The sequence below is a fragment of the Protopterus annectens genome, chromosome 3.part1 (assembly GCF_019279795.1).
Source record: "Protopterus annectens isolate FY-2018-M chromosome 3.part1, PAN1.0, whole genome shotgun sequence".
NCBI lineage: Eukaryota > Metazoa > Chordata > Ceratodontiformes > Protopteridae > Protopterus > Protopterus annectens.
This window is the reverse complement of record NC_056732.1, coordinates 1,847,601,868-1,847,617,148: the sequence shown is the minus strand read 5'-3', so window position 1 is coordinate 1,847,617,148 and position 15,281 is coordinate 1,847,601,868. Positions and strand designations below refer to the sequence as shown.

The following is a 15,281-nucleotide window of genomic DNA, read 5'->3' as shown; positions in this document are numbered from 1 at the left end:
AATATTAGTGGGTGGTGGCAGCTGATACTACCGTATAGTCTGGGAAAAAGGGGCACAGCTGGAGAACTTGTGCCAGCCTTTCCCAGGAGTGTCTGTGTGGTTGTATAAACTCTTCTCAAAGTGTGTGTGTGTCAGCTACTTAGGTTCATAGATTCACAGGTTAGTACTAGGCTAACTGCCCTTTTGAGCCATTTTAAGCCTGGCCAATTACCCCCATGTGAGAATCAAACCCTGACCCTTGTGTTTGTAAGGTAAACACCTTAACCATTATGCCCCCCTCCCACCCTACTGGGCAGGGACATGAAGCACTGGTTGGACAGAGAGGGTGCTAGAGTATTTAGTTTGCCCATTAGGCTGAGATCTGGACCCTATAGCTGTGCCAGTGGACAGTCTTATTGGGGACCTGGAGAGCAAGGGAGCGACCAGCCCCGGACTGACTGTGATCTCTGTGTGCTCTTAAGGGAAATTGCACTTTACTGTGTGTAATTGTTATCCTTTACTCCTATATGAGACGCCCCTCACTGGTATTAGTGGTGAGGATTGAGGCTCCTTGATTGCTGGCCCAGGGCACGGGTGTCACGCAGTCACCCACCCCAAAGCTAGAAGTTAAAACAAGAAGTGCAAGTTGATTTATAACTTGAACATTATTCATAGATGTCAATGCAGTTTTCAGTATTAGTTTTAGTCTTCTAAAATATTCCTTAATGAGCTCTGTTTTCATTTGCTCATGCTGCAATGTGTCCCTTCATCTATTCCAGGATATTTGCATATTCCCTCTTGTTCCAAATATTTTATTTCACATTACTCTCCAAGTTTTTCTGCCCGGTGTGGATCCACAGATGCCTATTCAAACCATTTACTTGTTTGAAAGCCTTGTCACACATAGTACATTTATAGGGTTTCTGGCCAGTATGGGTTCTCTGGTGAGTTACCAGACTGCATTTCCATTTAAAACTCTTGTCACATATGGAGCATGTGTAGGACTTTTCCTCAGAGTGGATACGCTGATGAGAAGTCATACTATATTTGTGGCTAAAACTTTTATCACACATGCTACATTTATAGGGTTTCTCCCCACTGTGGATAAGTTGGTGGCTAACCATGTTAGATTTCTTTGTAAAACTCTTGTCACACATGCTGCATTTGTAGGGTTTCTGCCCAGTATGTATACGTTGATGAAGTACCAAGGTATTCTTCCGAGTAAACCTCTTGTCACAAACACTGCAGGTGAAGGGCTTTTGCCCACTGTGGATCCTCTGATGATATACCATATAACCTTTCCGTGTAAAACTCTTGTCACACATGGGACATTTATAGGGCTTCTGTCCCGTGTGAATATACTCATGAAGTACCATGGCACCCTTCTGCCTAAACCTCTTGTCACACACACTGCATTTGTAGGGCCTCTGACCACTGTGGATCCTCTGATGAGCTATGATGTAACTCTGTGTAAAACTCTTGTTACAGATGGTACATTTATAGAGATTTTGTCCAGTATGAATATTCATATGTACTGCTAAAGTCTTTCCAGTAGTAAAACTCTTGCCACATGTGACGCATTTATAAAGCTTTTCTCGCCTAAATATTTGCTCGTGTGTTGTTGAGGTGCCATTTCGTTTTCTCCTATTGTGATTTAATTGATCAGTTGTGTCGGTATTATGAAATGGTACACTGTCGCTGTGATTAAGACAGATACATGGCCTTTCACCTGTCTGAGTTTGCAGAAGCATTTCGAGTTCATTTTTTCTGATGAAATCCACATTACTTTCATTGCAGTTATCATGTTTGGTTTTAGACTGCACTGTGGCTTGCATTGTGACTGCCATCTTATCTGGGAGAACTTTGTTAGATTCAGCATTGCAGGGTTTCTCATGAAATGACTGCAGACCCTGGATCACAGTGAAATCTGCATTCCTGTTGACTTAAAAGAAAAATAGGAGTATGTCAGAACATAAGCTACAGAACACTTGTTTTCATTGTAACTGTACATATATTGTGCCTTTGCACAAAGTCTTTTTTTTAATTTCTGGTTGTAGTAAACAATGACCATTACAAATAATTTCAGTAATAAACATGCACAAAAAACTGCCCTATTGTTATGCCTTAATGTTCTTTCTAACAACATTTACAAAAGCTATTTGCCGAAATGTATACTTTATTTCTGTAAGGTATTTACCTTGCAGACACAAGGTACAGGATTTGATTCTTACATGGGGTTACTGGCTAGGCTTAAAATGGCCCACAAGGGCAGATAGTTTATTACTACACTATGAAACTATGAACTAGGATACATACTGACACAGAAACTGGTTATAAGAGACTGGTAGAAAGTATCTGAAGAATGATAAAGTGGGGAGGTCAAAAAGAAACTGAAATATAAAGTATGGATTAAAATAGGAAAGTAAATTAGGAAGATTGGTTGAATGGTTTGCTGTGTATAAGGAGACAGAGGCAAACCATTCAAACTTTTTTAGGTAAGGTTCAAATGACAAATTCAGCACCGTAACAGGTACAGGCAAGCAAAATTTGAGGGTAATGCTACTCAATGCTAGAAGTCTAAACCTCAAAATGCACTCATTTGAGGCACTCCTTAAAATGGAGAACATTGACATCTGTGCAGTGACAGAGACCTGGTTCAAGGCTCCAGAGAGCACCCCTGCATTACCAGGCTATAATTCATACCACACCTTTCGGCCACACAGCCTGGACTGAAACACTAAAGGCAGAGGCATCTCCATATTCATTAAGGATATCCACACCTCCAGGCTAGTTGCTCAGCATGAGAAAAAAATATGCCAAAACTACCAAACAAAAATACACGGAACCCAGACTCTCCACAAGTTGCTTAATTCACGACTCGTGGAAACGTATAAAAACATAAAAAAATTCAAAAACTTTTAATTTAAGTGCATTAAAATAGCGATACACTTTTCGTCAAGACCAATGTCTTAACTTCTTCAGAAACTTTGACAATACCAAAGGACTGTTATTTAAAGCATAGCATTGACAAGCACATATTAATCCAATAAGTCCTTAAAGTTGTATGCTAAAATTTTGACATAAACAAATGATTTTGCGCCACTACTATTATATATATGTTTTCATTATGCCCTACTTTAGTGCTTTGCCCACCAAGGCTGGCATAATTTTTAAACCTTTATTCACGTCTAAGAAACTTATATAACACTTATAAAATGATGCGAGCCTTAAACATCACTTTACAGTTAGCAATACATTAAACTAAGTTTAATAAAGAAAACAAACATAAAATATATAAATATGAATAGAATCAAATAAAATGAAATAAAATAAATCAATTAAATAGAATGAAACATTAACCTATAATGTATAAATGTACCATGAATGCACCTCTCAAAAATTCCATAGAACCCAGATTTAATTATCCAAGCTTCCACTAGAGGAATATTTATTTCATAACCTCAAATAACTTGATCTATTAAACCACCTAATTTTCCATAAACCTTAATTAATTAGGGGATATCATACAAGTTTGATATTAATATGATGGTTTATTAAAACACTATTTTAGCATTATCTAGCTAAATTTTTCAACCTTAAAATACACATGATAGAGCTCATTTCGTTAATGCCTGGATATTGGCAGGCATTCACCCCGAGTTGCCATAAAAGTTCTTTCATTTCCAATTTTAGGGACTCTGGACCACCCCTTCCATCATTCCTCAATTGGTCGATAACCCTAAATTTAAATTCATGACCCTCAAATTCACTGGTATGCCTAGCTAGTGCATTTTCCAATTTATTTCTACCGATACAATAAATATGTTCGTAAATTCTTTCGCTAAGCTTTCTATCGGTTTTCCCGATATAGAAAGCTGGGCAAAGTATGCATTTAGCTAGGTAAACCACCTGTTTGCTGCTACAATTAAATCTCCCATCAGATGTGTATTTCTCATTTCCTATTTTAAAGTTACATCCTACATCGATGTATTTACAGAACCTGCACATGTTACACTTGTACATGTCCTCTTTGTTAGTGTATGGTCGGCAATGGGCTTCCAAAATTTCTTTTAAGTTGTTACCACACCTATATATAATTTTAGGCCTTTCTGGAAATATTTCTCTAAAATGTTTATCACCCATCAAGAAGTCCCAGTTCTTCATAATAATGTTTGTTATTTTATGAGAGTCCATGTTAAATGTGCAAATAAAGCCACATATATTTAACAATTCCTTATTAGTCCTTAACACTACACTCTCTCCATTAACCTTACCAAGTATTGGGACAAAAACTCCTGCTGTCCTTTTGTACTGGACTTCTTTGGTGATCTCATGGAGAAAGTGCAACGGGTAACCTCTCTATGTAAAAAAGGTTAACATTAAGTTACACTCTTCCTCAAACTCCTCATCCCTTGTGGTCATCCTGGAAGCCCTGACCAGCTGTCCCTTAACCACATATCTCTTCTGGTATAAAGGATGACAGCTAGTAAAATGTAAATACATATTGAAAAAAGTGTCTTTCCGAAAGATTTTAGAAACGTACATTTCTTCATCATAATCCTTCCTTAGGTCCACGTCTAAATATACTATTCTATCCTTACTATAACTAGACGTGAATCTCAAGAAATCAGTACTGTTGTTAAACATTTCCAACAATCGCTTTAATTCGACATCTGTTCCTTGAAATAAAATAAATATGTCGTCTAAAAAGTGGGTGTAAAACAAAATTTGGTCCCCAAACTCTGAGTTTTTTAACACAAAATTTCTTTCCCAGTATGCCATAACCAGGTTCACCAGGCCTGCACCACAAGGGAGCCCATTGCCACTCCAACTTTTTGATGGAAAATTTCATTATTGAATAATACATAATTATACGAAAGGACTGTGTCTATTAGTTCTTCTACTAGTTTGGTCTCACTAGTTGGTGCATCCAAAATTCTTAACATGTGTGAAACCCATTCAATCCCAACTCCATGTGGGATGGATGAGTATAGGTCCTTTACATCTACTGTTACAAAAAAGCAGCTAGCACTAAACTCTAGATTGTTAATAGCTTGTAAAAACGACCATGAATCTTTTGAAATTTGTTCCTCACATTTAATGTATTTCTGTAAAATTTTATCTAAAACTTTAGCACACATATATGTAATACTATCTCTTCCATCCACCAATGGTCTCATAGGTGGATTGTTCACACATTTATGTACCTTTGGAATCCCAAAAAGAAGGGGAATCCTAGGTGCCGGTTGAACCAAATAATTATATAAGCTTTTATTTATTCTGGCTTCAACATAAAGTTCTTCTATGAAAGCTGATACCTTTCTGTATGCCCCATACATTTCATTCCTAGAGGCTCTTGCATAAGTATGACTATCTAAAATAGCTAACATTCTTGTATTATAATCATTAATAGTCATTATAGCAAGGCCCCCACCTTTATCCGGTTTCATAATACAGATCGGGGCCTGACGTAAAAATTTTAAGATTTCTCTCTCCTCTTTATTAATATTTTGTTTATAACCATTCAAATAACTTGGAAATGACCCGAGCTTCCTTAAATTCCGTAAATCTACTTCATTCACCTTTTTGAAAAGTGCTAGAAGTGGGTGCAAAGGGGGATTGTAAACACTAGAAACATAGTAGTCAGAATTGTTATTCAAATTCTCCCCCATTAAAGCTAATAAGTTAAGTTTTCTAGTGAATAACTTCAAATCAACCAAAGTACTTGCCACATCAAACTGAACGGTAGGAACAAATGTACAACCCTTTGCAAACATATCAATTGTTTCCGGACAAATAAAAATGTCTGTGTAGTTAAAAATCTTGAAATCAAAACTAGAATTGTGCAACACATTACATTTAACTTCATTAGTTAAAAAATCACCATAGTCCATATTAACTACCATTTTTTCTTTTTGTTCTTCATTGATCTGGTATTCTGAGCCCCTGGTCTCGAGGCCCGTGCACGAAAATTTCTTTCGTTATAGTTGCCTGTGGATTTATTCTGCCCCAAAGTGCTTGAATTAGCAGAATTATTGTTATTTTTTGCTAATCTTTCACTTTGACTGGTAATTCCTGAATCAGCCTGGTAGTTGTTCTCTATTTGTGGGCTATTAATATTAGAAGACGTTGTTCATGTCTCAGTCTCTACATTTTGAATATTATCCCTGGTATTTGAAGTATTATTAACACCAGTAAGTGTTCCCCTTTGGACAGTAGGTGGTTTCGGATAAGCAACACCTGCTTCGTAGTCCTTATGATCTCGTTTAATTTTCTTTATTTTAGTCAAATTCAATTTTGTTAGATGCTGATCGATACTAACAAAAATCTGGTCATACTCGAACCGGTATCTAAAAAAACTCGTGTCATTCTTTATTGAGGAATCCAACTCCTCTATTTCAGCCAAAAGGCCGTCAATTAATAATTGATAATGTGTACAAAACAAATCCAACAACTCTGAACCCTGTTTATCAAACAAAGAGATTAAGGGTTTATGGAATGCAGATCCTTCAACAAGCCCCGTGGGGAACTGCCACTGTCTAAGCCCTTTAGGAATGATCTTTAACTTAATGCATTCACGGAAGTACGCTATTTCTAATTGGACCTTCCGTACCTTACACAACTTCTCATCAAATAGGTTCAGTATTGTAGATAAATCCATGCTTACCTCCTGGTTGGTTTCAGGCGCATTAATCATACAAGTGTTGTTAAATAGAAACGCTCTGTGTACCCAAGAGTTCAAGTTCTGTTCTGTACGTGGTGTATTGTTATCCATCTGGAAACCTCCTCTATACATGTGTCCCGGGCTAGTTGCGTCAGCAATTATGCTTCTACGAACTCCCGTCCCAGTCGACGTTGTAGGTTCTTCACCAAAAAGGAGCGTCCATATTGAGGCACTAAGTTTGTGTTTAAAGGTACAGGAACTGTATTGCTAGCTGTATTAGGACCCTTAAAGTCCTGTTGTAAGTTATTGGTCCTGTCAAGTCTCTGTGTCAAACTGTCCACTTTTTGGGACAACAATTCTATAAGAGCTGTCAAGTTTCCGTCTCCTCCGCTGTAACTTGGAGTAGGAGTCGAGCTAGGCGGTATGTCCGGATCCATGATGCAAAAACGATAACAAACTGAGAAAAAAATATGCCAAAACTACCAAACAAAAATACACAGAACCTGGACTCTCAGCAAGTTGATTAAATCATGACTCGTGGAAACGTATAAAAACGTAAAAAAATTCAAAAACTTTTAATTTAAGTGTGTTAAAATAGCGATACACTTTTCGCCAAGACCAATGTCTTAACTTCTTCAGAAACTTTAACAATACCAAAGGACTGTTATTTAAAGCATAGTATTAACAAGCACATATTAATCCAATAAGTCCTTAAAGTTGTATGCTAAAATTTTGACATAAACAAATGATTTTGCGCCACTACTATTATATATATGTTTTCATTATGCCCTACTTTAGTGCTTTGCCCACCAAGGCTGACATAATTTTTAAACCTTTATTCACGTCTAAGAAACTTATATAACACTTATAAAATGATGCAAGCCTTAAACGTCACTTTACAGTTAGCAATACATTAAACTAAGTTTAATAAAGAAAACATAAACATAAAATATATAAATATGAATAGAATCAAATAAAATGAAATAAAATAAAATAAATCAATTAAATAGAATGAAACATTAACCTATAATGTATAAATGTACCATGAATGCACCTCTCAAAAATTCCATAGAACCCAGATTTAATTATCCAAGCTTCCACTAGAGGAATATTTATTTCATATTTTAAGGCTCGCATGTCCAGGCTGTGCTTGAATAGGGTTAGGGAGGAATTCTGCTTCACATGGATGGGGAGCCTGTTTTAGAGACAAAGTAATCTCTGGGATACATACCTGTCTCTCCAGCAGGTCCTATTTATATTACAGGCAAGGTTTAAGTCTTCAGAACAGGTAATTCAGGTGCTTTTTATTTTGCGGATATGCAGGAGGTCCATCAGAGTGGGGTCTGACAATGCCCTGGATGTCAGGCATAGATCTCTCCTCAAAAGCCTGTAGGACACAGAATACAGGGATAGAGTCTTACGGCAGTCTGCATAGAATGCTTTACTTAAGCCCTGTATTTTTTTAGCATTGAACCTCTGTGGACATTCCAATTATTGGATATGCCTGGTTAGATACACACCGAAGGGGACATTGTACTCAATGATGGGTTTGATGAATGACGAGTACAGTGGAACAATTACTTCCTTGGACTTAGATGCCATACCTTTGTTCATAAGTTGTGCAACATAGAATTATTTCCTTGTTACTGTAGACACATGATGGTCAAAGACTAGATTACTATCTAAGCCTTAAGTCCTTGACTACTGGGTTAGCTCAAAGGGGTGTGTTGTCAATATGATAGTTACCAGGGGTGGATGACTTCCTGAAGGATACTATTATGCATTTCTTGGCATTTACTTTTAGTCTATGGCTCTGACACTAGCTGTTTGTCTGTGTCAGACTTCCTGGTGAACACTTTTGTCAGTGTGGGATTCAATGACAGGTCCTAATTTGCAATCATCTACAAATGACAGCCAGAGACCACTGACATTGGTCTTGACTTCAGAGAAGTAAATGCCAAAAAGGAACGGTCCAAAGACTGATCCCTGAGGGACTCCACTTGTGACTGGCCTCTTTGTAGATGTGGACTTCCCAAGTCTAACTTCCTGGGTCTTGTCTGTGAGCCAGCTGGCTATCCACCGGGTGACATATGAGTTTGTACCAAACTTTTTGAGTTTGTCAACAATCCCCAAGTGGGGTATTGTGTCAAATGCCTTTGTCAGGTCAAGGTAGGTAGTGTGAATCATTTTGTCCTTATCCATTGCTTTGGTGACCTTCTCAAAAAAGTCCACCAAGTTGAGTAGGCACGATCTGCCCTTGACGAAACCAAACCGGGTTGGGTCCAGTGTCTGCAGGTTTACGATATCACTATTGATTATTTCCATGATAATTAATTCCATGGTGTTACATATAAGACTAGTGAGACTTATGGGTCTGTAGTTTCCAGAGTCTGTAGATGGCCCACCTTTGTGCAGAGGGGTGACCGTTGCTGTTCTTCATTCATGCGACATGAACCCTGTTTGGAGGCTATAGTTAAATAGCAATTCAAGAGGCCCTGATAGGTCATATTTCATGCTATTTAGAAGGCATCCTGGAATACTGTTTGGGAGCAGTGCAGTGTTGGATGCAGTGTTCTTGGTCTTAGAGACAGCATTAAGGACCTGTTCTCTAGTGATAGCAGGGGGAGTTATATTACATGGTATTTCCTGTGGGAAGCTTGAGGGGGAGAGAGGGGTAAAGTTGGAGCTGAATTTATTGGCCAGTAGGTTTTCTATATCTTCTGGCTCAGTATAGGTGGCTCCATTTACAATGAGCTCTGCACACAACTGTGTATTGCCTTTGAGGTTGTGGACACAGCTAAAGAATGCCTTGTGGTTGTAACTTTGGTAGACCTTATTTGTCCTCTGAGATGTTTGTTTAGTTTGATGAGAGGCAAAAACGGAGTAGGAGAATCAACTAATATATGTCCAAATACTAATAATTTCTCAATAAAGATGTTGCAAAGGATATTTATTACAAAAAATGGTCGGATCCACACAAATTAAACCAACCTTTTGTCCCTGCTCAATCAAGGACTTCTTCAGAATAAATTAATTACATAAACCATCAGGTTTAAATAGCAAGCAGTCATATAAAACATGCCCCCCTCCCCTTACATATCCAATTAAAACATCATTTAACATACAATACCAAAAAACTTAATAAAATAATGAATAGAACAAGAAGTAAATAAGAAGAAAAATACATAAAATTAAAACCTCATGTATAAAAATACTTTATAATTCATCTGTCTAATGCTTTTAATTTTAAAAAGCATGCAAGTGAAAAACAATCATTTAGCCCTGGCCATTGTAGGGCATTCATTTTCAGTTGTCATAAGGCTTCATGCGTTTCTAAAATGAGTGCCCATGGACCACCCCTTGCATCCAACATAATTACTTCCAATATTATAAATTTAAACATATGATCAGAATATTCCATGTTGTGTCTGGCTAAAGCATTGTTCTATTTTATGTCCCTTATATGTTCATAAATGCTGCTCTTCAATTTTCTCTCGATTTTACCTACGTAAAAACAGGGACATTTCATGCAGACTGCACATTACGCAACTTTCTCTGTGTTACATGAACATTTATTGTTCATTTTCACTGTAATATTATTGATGTTAAAGGAACAACCTTCCTGAATATAAGCACAATAATTGCATTAACCGCATTTTTTCATATACCCATTTTGTGGGCCAGGATATGTATGTTCCAGAATATTTTTTATAGTTCTACCTTTTTATACACGATAACAGGGGATTCTCCTACTATTTGTCTAATATCTTTATTCTTAGCTAGTACAGCCCAGTTCTTGAATAAAATATCAGCAATATTTTTACTACTGTAATTAAATGTTGTGACAAATGCACTACAAAAATTCTTCTCATTAGATACCTGTGTACTCAAATCATTTTCATTAGCATGAGAGTATGAATGATGTTCAGTGGGATTAACAGTAACCCTATCATTTAGATTTATATACTCTTGTTGCCCTTGATACAGCAGAGGTTTAAAGTGACTCCTCTCCCATTTATTCACTACTTCTACCATTACCTCATTAATCAAAGAACTAGGGTACTCCCTCTTTTGAAACAAATCTTTGAGGTTATCACACTCATCTAAAAATCTTTTGAAAATCGAAACCATCGTGTGGCCCTAACAAATTGGCCCTTAACCACAGCTTTCTTTTGTTTAAAAGGATGGGAGCTACTAAAATGTAAAAAACTGTTTGAATGTGTTGGTTTCCAAAAGATCTCTGATTTAAACACCCTAGATACTTTATCTTTGATGAGTCTTACATCAAGGTATGAAATCTCATCAGCATCAACACTACGTGTACATTTTAAAAAAGGAGTAGAGTCATTTAAATATTCAATAAATTCAGGTATAATATCACCAGGACCCTCCCAAAAATAAAAATATCGTCCAAAAATCTCATATAGCATGTACAATGGGAAAAGTATGGTGATTAAATAAAAATGTTTTCTTTTACTGTAACATGACTATATTAGCGTATCTTCCCCCACAAGCTGAACCCATTGAGAATCCTTCAGTTTGCAAAAAATATTATTTATCAAACAGAATAAAATTATTATGTAATACAATACGTAGTATGTGTTCAAAAGTGTTTATAGTCACCTGCGGCATACCCTTTTCTAAGAGATATTCACAAAAGCATTCCAAACCTGTATTATGTGGTATGACAGTATAAAGATCTTTTACATCAATGGTAATAAAATAGCCACTTTCACTATAATTTAATACATTTATTCTCATTAGAAAATCCCACGAGTCCTTGCACAAACAATTTTCTTCTGAAACAAACCTCTTAAGTTTGATATCTAAGAACTTTGCTATAGGTTGTATAACTGAACCATGGGCATCTACAATGGGTCTCATGGAGGGGTTTTGTAAATCTTTATATAATTTAGGTAACCCAAACACTACAAGCAAACTTAGGGTGGGATACTGTCATATAGTTTAGTTCTTCTATAGAAGTACTACCTTCTATGAAAAGGTCATTTATTTCATTTTTTATTTTCCTCAGTGCACCATTAAATTCGTTTTTTTATATGAATTACTTTCCAGTATGTTTTTCATTTTCATATTGTAAAGTTCCAGACTCATAATGGCGATCCCTCCCCCCTTCTCTGGTTTCATAATCCTAATTGCCCTATTACATTGAACTGTTCTAAGCACCTCATTTTCTTCACTAGATAAATTATAGGATTTATGCGTAGAAATATTCTTTTCTAAATTTCAAAAATCAATCTTACAGAGATTTTCAAGCAACTGTAAGGAGAGGTATGTAGGTGGATTATAGGTACTAGACACAAATAAAGTTTTTTTTGTGCATTCCACATTATGAAACAAGATATTTATGTTCAACTTTCTGACATATAATTTCAGGTCCACTATTGTCTTGCTCACATTCAATTTTTGTTCAGGTACAAACAAAAGACCCTTAGAAAAAATGTCACATAAATGCTGACCAACAAATACATCAGAATAGTTGAACACTTTAAAGTCTTTAGTGGAATTTTCATGAATCAGGGTAAGGCCTAGAATTTATTTCCAGGCCTAACTCTTCCCTCTGTAATTCCCTCTCATATTCCCTTTCTGGTAGTTGTAGTTGCCTCTCCCTCCCCAATTCGATTGAGGGACTTCCTGTTGGATTGAGTCCTGGTTGTTCCTGGCTCTTAGGCAGTCTGAATGCCTCAAGGGTGGAAACTCTTCCTGTTGGTCTACAAAATCATTCTCACAGTCATTTTATATAGGTGCAGGATTATTCCTATACCTACTGCCACATACTTACGATCTTGGGGGTTCTGGATAAGAAAAATTATTAGCATAATCCACTCTGTCTCTATCAATCTTTTTTATTTTTTGGTTTTTAATACTTTCCAGCTGGTTTTCAATACTCCTAAAAATGCGATTATATTCATATAAATTGTCTGTATGTAATCCATCACTAGAAAAAATCTTATCGAGATCTTCTGCTTCTGACTTAAAGTTGTTATATCAGCTTGATTACGCTTAATCACCAGCTCCATGTACTCGAAGCCTTGGCAATCAAACATAGTTAACAGTTCTCTATGGAAAGAAGAGTTACAGACTAGGCCTGTAGGGAACCAACACATGCGAAGCCCCTTGAGCACTATTTTTAATCGCAAGCATTCCCTGAAATACATATTGCACATTTGGAGCTTCTTAACTTTCAAAAGCAAGTTGTCTAGCTTTTGTAAATGATTAAAGTAGTCGTCACTTACAGTTCTGTTTTCATTGTAGCATGAGAGACTGGGAATCACATCCAGCCATTCATTAATGTTAACAGCTTCACGTCTTAATCCAAAACCACTTGCTCTCTCAGAATTACGGTCACTAGTGTTGTTACTAATGTCCCAATGTTCAGATATAGCTGGTGGGCTAGAATTCTCATTGTTTAAACAGTTTTGATGCCCACAAATGAGCCGTTGTGTTCTGCTACATACCTGGACTCCGGGGGTGTGTACTTCCTGTTCAGCCGACGAAGTAGAGTAAATGTTGTACAAGCCAAGAATAAAGATATTACACAAATAGTAAGATAATCCCCTATTATTATGTATAAAAAGGTAGAACTATATAGCAATAACCCACGCCTGGGTGTGGGTAATGCTGGATTTACCCACGGTTGGCGTGGTTTGGTCCCGAGGGACCAAACAAAGACAACCGTGGGTAAATACAGCATTACCCTCACCCAGAAGTGGTTATTGTTATTATAATGCCATTATTTAAGAAAAGAAATAATCACTTTTCTTAAATAATGGCATTGTATGATGCCTCTTAGCTGCCCTTCCGCACCTGTCTGGTGTTCCATGTAGTTCTGATGTACTGCATGCCCACGCAGTACATCAGAGTTGTAAAAGCAACGGAGAACGCAAGTTCTCCGTTGCTTTTAATCTCGCTATGTTAAATGGGTTTAACATGGCGAGACCTTTAAAATAAGCAACGGAGATCTCCGCTGCTTATTTTAAAGCTGTCTCGCCATGTTAAACTCATTTAACACAGCGAGACAAGTTTAAAGCAACGGAGATCGCAAGATCTCGTTGCTTTACATTGTGTCGCTATGTTAAAGGAGTTTAACATAGCGAGACATTAAAAAGCAACGGAGATCTCCTGCTTTTTATCTGTGTCGCTATGTTAAACTCTTTTAACATAGCGAGATAGTTTATATTAACGAAAAAGGTCCGGCGACGGACCTTTTTCCGTTAGTATATTGAGGGATTTACAACGGGCACGCTGGTTGGGCTGGCCAATCAGCGTGCACGTTTTTAGGGTAGGCATTGTATAATAAAAAATATTCTGGAACATACATATCCTGGCCCACAAAATGGGTATATGAAGAAATGCGGTTCATGCAATTATTGTGCTTATATTCAGGAAGGTTGTTCCTTTAACATCAATAATATTACAGTGAAAATGAACAATAAATGTTCTTGAGAATAACTTCATCTATTTTAATGGAGAAGTATTCCGGCAAAAGAAAGGTGTAGCGATGGGTGCTCCATGTGCCTCAACATACGCAAACATAGTATTATACTATTGGGTAAATAAATACATCTTTTCATCTGGTTGGGCTGAGCATATTACTTACTACAAACGTTACCTGGATGACATCTGCATATTATGGGATGGTGACATGGATAGTTTTTCAAATTTCATCACGTACATTAATTCCACTACAGATTTTTTGGCTTTCACACATAATGTGAGCAAAAATTCTTTACATTATTTGGATGTTTTTTTATTCAAAGATTATGTCAACAACTTTTTCCAATCCCAAATATATAGAAAGACGACTTTTTCCAACACATTCTTACATTTTGATAGTGGGCACCGTTTTTATCAGAAAAAGGGTATAATAAAAGGTCAACTCATTCGTGCATCCAGGATGTCAAGTACTCAAGATTTATTTCTTAAAGAAGTTGACTTTTAAAAAACTCTTTTGAGAGAGGCTATCCAGTCCATCTTGTGGATAATTTAGCTAAAGAGGTTCTTGATAACAGGGAATCTAAGTATCCACCATTACTTGGGAAAGGTAAGCTTTTAGAGCACACTCAAGAGGCTGACCGACAATTGTCATATAATAACTTTGTGTATACATACACTAGGGACTCCCAACAGGTAGAAAAGACTATTTTGACATATTGGCCAGTTTTGACATTACAGGAGGACATTAACAAAATTGTACCCGCCAAGCCTGGATTCACAAGAAAGAGAGATATTAATCTAAAGGGCCTATTTGAGAATAAAAATAACAGAAAAACACATTCACATTTTTCTAACAAGGTAGGTACCTACAAATGTGGTGCATGCAAACACATATACAATAATAATAGTTTACACATTCCCTCTAGGAACTTTAAGATTAGTACAACAAAATATTTTAGCTGCGCATCAAAAGGGGTGGTTTACCTCGGTGTTTGTATGGAGTGTCACAGTTTTTATGTTGGCAAGACCGAGCGGCCACTAAGAAAAAGGATTTATGAGCATCTATACGAAATTAGTAAGAAGAAAGATACTAATGCTTTTTTTAAACATTCAATGCAATGTATTAACATGCATCTAAAATTCCTTGTCCTAGACCAGGTCACCCAGGATCATAGAGGAGGGG

At 36.8% G+C, this 15,281-nt stretch overlaps 1 protein-coding gene across 1 annotated transcript in view; it reads right to left on the bottom strand.

Moving 5' to 3' along the window:
- Positions 1-490: 490 nt before the first annotated feature.
- LOC122798754 (zinc finger protein 501-like) overlaps positions 491-15,281 on the bottom strand; it is a 248,125-nt gene continuing 233,334 nt past the window's right edge. Inside the window, exon 4 of the mRNA XM_044067856.1 lies at positions 491-1,921. Coding sequence (XP_043923791.1) covers positions 792-1,921 — 1,130 coding nt within the window. The 3' untranslated portion in view covers positions 491-791. The remainder of the gene's footprint in view (positions 1,922-15,281) is intronic.